At 49.9% G+C, this 7,000-nt stretch overlaps 1 protein-coding gene across 1 annotated transcript; it reads left to right on the forward strand.

Moving 5' to 3' along the window:
- The first annotated feature begins 1,708 nt into the window (after positions 1–1,708).
- EDN1 (endothelin 1) lies at positions 1,709–6,416 on the forward strand. The gene is made up of 5 exons (XM_076332265.1): positions 1,709–1,861; positions 2,083–2,233; positions 3,208–3,366; positions 3,637–3,744; positions 5,128–6,416. Exons 1-5 carry the CDS (start codon positions 1,798–1,800, stop codon positions 5,264–5,266), a joined length of 621 nt encoding a protein of 206 aa, XP_076188380.1. The 5' UTR covers positions 1,709–1,797; the 3' UTR covers positions 5,267–6,416.
- Positions 6,417–7,000: the final 584 nt, after the last annotated feature.

The following is a 7,000-nucleotide window of genomic DNA, read 5'->3' on the forward strand; positions in this document are numbered from 1 at the left end:
GCTCGGAAAGCCCCTAAGCTTCATCCTGCTAGAAGCAGGGAGGTTGTACGGAGGAAAGGATTAGTCTCCACTTGCATTCCTTTCTTGTACTCCTTCTCATACCATCTGCTAACAGCCATTGTGGGAGAAAGGATACCAGCTAAATGGACCTTTATTCTGACTCAGCACGGTTGTAGACAGTCTGTCCGCTATGATACAGCAGCACAGTATAATTTGATACTTTAAAAAAATAGCCATTCACCTGAGAGATCACAATGCAACTTGCAGTTAACAGTCTTGGTCTTTGTGATATCCAAGGTCATTTCTATTATTACAGCACAGTGCACGGAAATACCACAAATACCAAGAGAGTCTTATCTATTTATCATAGGTGAAATTGGCACGCTTTGCAGCACAACGGCTCCACGCCGGATCACAGGCATCCGAGTTCATTTGAGTTTATATTCAGAGGCTGCCTTTCTCAGTTAGGAGCTCAGTGGATTTTATGCATGTATGTATTTATGATGGCATTGCCACGGCCATTTCTCAAGTGTCTAGCTTCCACACTGACGGCTACTGCGCCTCAGCACACGGCAGCAAATGTAAACGTTCCCTGACCTTGCCAGAGTTAGCGGTAGGAGCCAAAGGCAAAGGCTGGGCACGGGTCTTTCCTCCTCCTGACCACACAGCCCTGGCTTTGCACGCCTGCTGCTGCTCGCGCTGCCCGGACCCTAAAACGTGCGGTGGCACGGCGCCCTGCCTTGCCACGGAAGAAAAGGGGGGGTTATACCCTAACGTCTCACCGCTGCTGCCGAACCCAACCGTTTGAGACACACCCCCCCCGCCAGAGCCCACTCGGTTGGGCCTGCGGAGAGCGGGCCCGGGTCGGGCGCACCAGGCGGCGCTCACCCCCGCCGCCCCCGGGCACCCGCCCGGCGCTGCCCGTGCGGCCCCAGCCCTCCGGCCGCCGGCGGCAGCCCCCGGCGTCCCGCTGCCGGCTCCCTCGGCGGCTGGGGAAGGACAGGAGGAGAAGCTCGCCATATCCTTTCGCCGGGGCGGAGGCGGGAGCAGCGGACCGAGCCCGTAGCCCCCGCCGGGCGGCGAAGCCGCTCCAACGGCCGCCGCAAGCCTGCGGGGCGGCCGGGACACCTCCACCGCGGGCGGCACCGCGCCTGCCGCCGCCGCCCGGCCCGCCCCGCTGTTATAATAACAACAACAACGACGACGCTGACGATAATCGCAATAATTATTGTTGTTACGGCAAGGGCGATGGTGCCCCGCCGGCCGCCGCCGGGCCCCTGCGCGCCGCCGCCAGGCGGCTGAGGCGGCCGGCCGCCCTCAGGTGCGAGGCGCGGGGCGGCAGGGCGCCCCCTGGCGGCCCGCCTCTGGCGCGGCCGGCGGCGCCCCCCGCCCCGCCCCTCCCCTCCCCGCCCCCGGGTCGCCCCCGGCCCCCCCGGCCGCCCGCCGCCGCCCGCCGCTCTGAAGTTTGCAGGCGATTTCCTTTCCAGCCCGGCCTTATCTCGGCCCGCACGTTGCCGCGCGGTGACTAATAGCAGAATAACATTGTCTCGGGATAAAATAGCGCCGGGGCTGTTTACCCGCTCCATGGGGGTTCGCTATAAAAGGGCGCCGGGGACCGCCGCGCCAGCCAGACGCGCCGGGGCGCACCGAGCAGCCGCTTGCCCCCGCGCCGCGCCCCGCAGGGGACGGGACACGGCTCTCCGTCCCGACGCTGGGAGAGACTTTCCCCCCTTTTTTCTCTTTTGTTAATTTTCCCCGTTTTCCTCCCCTTTTTTCGTCCGCTCTCCGCTGCCTGCTATGGATTATTCCCAGATGATCGTCTCGCTGCTCTTCGTGCTCTGCCCGGGGCTGCTGCCGGCAGGTAGGTGCCGGTCCCCAGCCGCTCGCCGCCGCGTGGGTCCGGCCCTGCGGGGGGCTGCCGGGTCGCACCCGGGCTCCCTGCCGGCTGGCGGGGAGCGCCGCCCGGCACCCCGGGGAGGGCGGCCCGAGGAGGCTGAGGGATGCGGCGGGAGGGGCTGTCGCCGGAGATGCGCGGGGTGCGTGGTTGCCGCGGGTGCTGAGCTCTGCCGCTCCCTCCCGCAGACCCCGGAGCCGAGGCGGGCGCCGCGCCGCCCCCCGCCGCCGCTGCCGCCGCCGCGCACCGCCGCGCCCGGCGCTGCTCCTGCTCCTCGCTGCTGGACGAGGAGTGCGTCTACTTCTGCCACCTCGACATCATCTGGATCAACACCCCCGAGTGAGTCAGTGGACCGGGGGGGCTTCGGCAGTTGCCGAGCTCTGGGTTCCGCTTTGGCTGGGAAAAGGGGGGGGGGGAGGAGCGGGAAGGGAAAAATTAAGAACCACAAGCCCCCCTGCAGAAATGGAAGAGGAGGAAGGAATAGTTATTTGCACGGTCTCTCCTATTGCTTCCTGCCCCCCCCAGCGAGAATGTTCCCTGGGAGAAAGCAAGCAGGATTTGACCACCTAGTTTGAGGAGATAGTCCTAATAGCCTTAACACACCTGCGTTCCTAAAGTCTGGTCAGGAGTATTTCCTTTGTGTGCCGCTCAGCAAAGGCTGCGGGATACTTTTCACTATGAATCAGAAGCGGACAAAATGCCAAAAGTATGATTTTGCCAGCCTGAATTTGTCTGACCGTTTTTCTTTCCAACAAGTTAGGAGGCTAGAAGGCTTACTTTGACACGGGGTGGCTCCTTGCCACCTCTTGCTGCTCTGTGCTGCAAATTAACACATCCCACGTGTTAATAGGGTTATGTACAGTGTCCATTTCTACGCTCTCCTCACCAAAAAGTAGTGAGCCAGAGCCTCACCTAATGCTGCAAACAACTGACTCTGGTGATTTGTTCTGATGCTGGGTTTCCTCTGGGCACTGAGGATCTCTTCCTCACTTTTATTGCTTCTTTCGGTGTTGGCAGTTACCAAAGTTCAGAGAGATGAGGTTTTATTGCTTTCTATCGCACAGGGAGGCACAGCAGCCTTATGAAATCACAATTAAAAGGTCATTAGCCTTTTAATGTGAGTAGCCATGCTAATGAATAAGTTGCAGGATCATCAGAAGCATTTGCATGGAAACTATGACCAGCGAGGCATTCCCAATCCCACAGCCTTTACTCATGCAATCAATCCCATTGATAAGATTGCCCAAAATACCCCACTGTTCTGAAGCCACAGAATTATTTGAATGACTTTCATGTTGTCTCTTTGATCATAGGAAGACAGTTCCGTATGGTCTTGGAGGCCCTTCTCGATCCAGAAGATCGCTGAAGGACATGGTGCCAGAGATGCTCGCTGAACCTAGCAGCAGATGCCGATGCACCAACCAGAAGGACAAGAAATGTCTGAACTTCTGCCAGACAGGAAAAGATCTCTGGTGCGTCTATTGTTGCTACCCTTTAAAAGGCAGTGCATGTAAAAGGGATGGATTGTGGTACACTTACTCATTTTGGCAACTGCTGAGTAAATAATCTCCCCAAAGCCTTGCCTCCTACCTGAGTGCTCACACTGCTATAATACATACTATGGTTTGGCCCAGAAAGATCGCTTATTACATGCCTTGAGAAGTGGTTGATGAGATGCCTCACCTTGTGGACTGCAGACCTGGGTTCTTTTTTTAACAGCAGCACCTTTTCACTTTTAACAGGGCTCAGTCCACAGTGGAGAAAACCTCGCGTCACCATGACAAAGCTGGCAGTTGCATTGGACCCAAATGCATGAACCGACAGCTTGTTGACAGCAAGAAAATGAAGCGGTGAGTTTCTTCTCATCCTGTTGTAGTTCCCTGGCGTAGCAATAGAGAGCACAGTTCACCTGCCTTTGGGTCAGCGTGGGCTTAGCTGGTGATTTCAGCTTGAGAGCTACAGAGGAATCGGTGAGGATGTCTTAAGGGCTTTTCTTCATGCAGTGGGTTTTTAGCTTGTGAAGACACGGGTGCTGAGCTCTGCCTAGCATCCTCCATTTGCTTAGAGGAAGCAGGCTTAGTTGTAGGCCTAAAGATACACCAAACTTCAGAAGAGTATGAAATCGTGAAATTCTGACAGAAATAAATAGAGCCTGTCATTTTAGTGTGTTCATGCACTATCTTAACTACTTAAAAATATTGTCCCAACTATTCTAATATGAAACTGAATCAGAATGCCTTTTCTTAGATACTTTACTCCATTTTACTGGAGGGGAAAAAAAGATTATTGATCTATCCAGATTTTGAATATATTGTTTCTTCTGACTGGTGTGGCTGGCTTTTTAGAATGCAGGAGGCGGATTTCTACCTGCCTTATCTCTTACATTGCCTGACAAACCTGTGTAAAAGGAGTACAGGATGCTAGTGATGGAAATGACTGCAAAAAGTTTGAGGAAAGGGAAAATGAAGACTAAATTAATATTTGAGCCCAATTTAATATTTGAGATTAGGAGTAAATTTCAGGACTGCCTTTTGAGGTCTGTGCATAATAAGTTGAGTGGCAGTAGGCAGCAGTATCACTCCACAGTGCGGTTCAGAGATGCATGCATTGGACTTGGTGCAGCTACGAACCCCACAGAGGTGAAGTCAGCTTTGAAGCTGACTGTTAGTACGGCTATATCAGTTCCGGCATTCAGTGTTCGGCCATATGCCCGTGTAAAAGTATGGCATACAGAAGTTTGCCCATACAAAAGAAGACTCTCTAGTGCTACTTTCAAAAGCAGAACAGGACTTATGGGAGCAGACAGCCTGATGATTTTGAGTGAGACTTAGGCCCTGGATGTCTTAAATAATTTTTGAAAATGGGGCTTGCTTGCTTACTTACTTGAAAAATGCACCCATTCATTGGAACCAGGACCAGGTATACCTGAAAGAAACAAAACAGCCAAAGAGAATAACGCTGAAGACCTCTTGATTAGATACGTGCTATTTAAGGAAGTCTAGGGCATCTATATTTGAATGAATATTTTAGCTTATTTTAATGTTTGCATTTAAATTCTGAATCCAGTGGCTTAAGTTAGCGTAATTCTGACAGAGGTACAGCAATCAGCAGTTACTGAGGATCCCATGGCAGAAATCTAGACTGGGGCTTATTTAATCAAAAAGTGAATGTCTGCGCACTGGAGATCCATCTTCATTATTGTAACAATAAGTGTATATTTCTTATTTTTGCAGGCTGGAAGCCATTGGTAACAGTATCAAAGCTTCCTTCAGTATTGCAAAGCTGAAGGCTGAGCTCCAGAAAGGACGGAAGCTGAAACATAACAGGGCGAACAAAAGGCAAAGCGTCTGGGAAAGTCTGAAAGCATCCTAGTGGGAAGATCACCTGAGTCTTTCTTCATCACACTTGCTGACAAAGCGTCACCAAAACTCTCTCTTGACTTCTAACATTCCACGACGGCGAAGGGCCTCTCTGTCCAAGTGTTTGTGCAGCAGAGCAAAACACTAATGGAGTCCCTTATTTGGAGGTATAAAAGAAAAGGATTTCATCATTTTGGAATTCAGATGGATGGGTAGAGGGGGTGAAGGGGAATCCGCGGTAGCATACATGAAAAGCCATCTTTCTGAAGAAACATTTGAATATTGCTTCTGGAATGTTACCCATCAATTGAGCAGCTTTCAGGGTCTACATCAAAAGCATCTTGCAAGGAAGACCTCACAGATGTGCTTAGAAAGGACAGAAAGCAAGATCTGAGTGGACAAACTTCAAAGCAAAAAACTCTACCTTTTGATTAAACTGCAAAAATGAAAGCCATAGTGCTACTTTAATCAGGACTTACTGCATATATACATGTCTACCTCGCGTACTGTTTGTTGCACTCCTGCTAGAGTATTTTTACACCTTGTTATTGCCTTTACTAATCAGCTGCAACCCTTTGCCTTTTTTCAGAAGTCTAGTTTACTTGTACAACCAGAGTTATCTGAATGTGGGTTAGGCGCTGTGGTTGTTTGCATAGTCAAAGTCCTTTGGTTTTGATACCAAAGGACTCTTCAACATAAAATAAAAGTTAGAGGACACTATTAGGTTTCCCATAACAAGGATATTTGGCTAACTGAAGTTCTAAAAATAGAGGTTGTTGTGTCTTACATGCCACCAAAAATGCACTGAAGTGGGGATGTACCAGAGGCTGTTGTGAGGTTTATTCAGTGCCTCGTTTGGCGTAAATGCATCGAGACAAAGGGTTGTTTTGAATTATGTCAAAAGGCTAATATTGGGTGAATGTTTGGAGCAGTGAATTTGTTCACATTGTTGAATTTGCTGACAGGTTGAATCTTATGTGCTTATTTTTTGTGTTTTGTATTTATATTCACACAAGTTCTTCATTATATTTACCATGTTGAATACACATTGAAGCAGGCCATATTGGTCTATGCATGTTTTATCTATTTCTGTATGAAATTGGGAAATGCTTTATGCCTATCAAGGTAAATATCTTCAGAAATAAATATTTTTAATTACTGTATTGGCTTGTTTTTCATATGCCCCACTTTTCTGTAGGTTGTGGCTCCATGATCACGGAGGTAGATTGCCCCACGTACAAAGCTGACCTAGATGAAGTGTGTGCACGTGATTGCCTTTCTGTCAAATTAGCCAGATCACAACACAGAAAGGTTGTGCCAGATGTGAGACAACAGAGAATACTTGTTCTAGCTTCAAGCTTGCTCATCAAAATTTCATGGTGAAATTTGAATTGGACAAATGAATTTATCCTGGAGCAGCACTTTCACATGGCTGATGTCTTTTTCATCCAATAGTACAGATTCTAATGTAGGATTTACTGTACCATTAAAATATTGCCAATAAGGGGTTGGATATACATGAAGTAGAGGAGAAAATGCACACGCTGGATGCTTTGTGGGCTATATTGGACTAGGCTGTGTTATGATACTTATTACCACGCTATCCCAGAAAGTCTCAGCCCAGCCCACGAAAGTTAAAGATGGAGACCTCAATGGAGCCTGGCCCAAGCCCAGGAAACAGCTAGAGCAATAGTCAAACTTTGCATGACTCCAAACTTTTTGGCTTAAAGTGGTTATAGCTGGAAAG

The sequence above is a fragment of the Aptenodytes patagonicus genome, chromosome 2 (assembly GCF_965638725.1).
Source record: "Aptenodytes patagonicus chromosome 2, bAptPat1.pri.cur, whole genome shotgun sequence".
Lineage (NCBI taxonomy): Eukaryota > Metazoa > Chordata > Aves > Sphenisciformes > Spheniscidae > Aptenodytes > Aptenodytes patagonicus.

What these genes read in the sequence shown, in the direction of transcription:
- EDN1 (XM_076332265.1), top strand. Translation starts at nt 1,798, where the DNA reads ATGGATTATTCCCAGATGATCGTCTCGCTGCTCTTCGTGCTCTGCCCG. An exon ending in CAGACAGGAAAAGATCTCTG is followed by an intron (nt 3,367 to 3,636) that starts GTGCGTCTATTG and finishes CACTTTTAACAG; the next exon opens with GGCTCAGTCCACAGTGGAGA. An exon ending in GACAGCAAGAAAATGAAGCG is followed by an intron (nt 3,745 to 5,127) that starts GTGAGTTTCTTC and finishes TTATTTTTGCAG; the next exon opens with GCTGGAAGCCATTGGTAACA.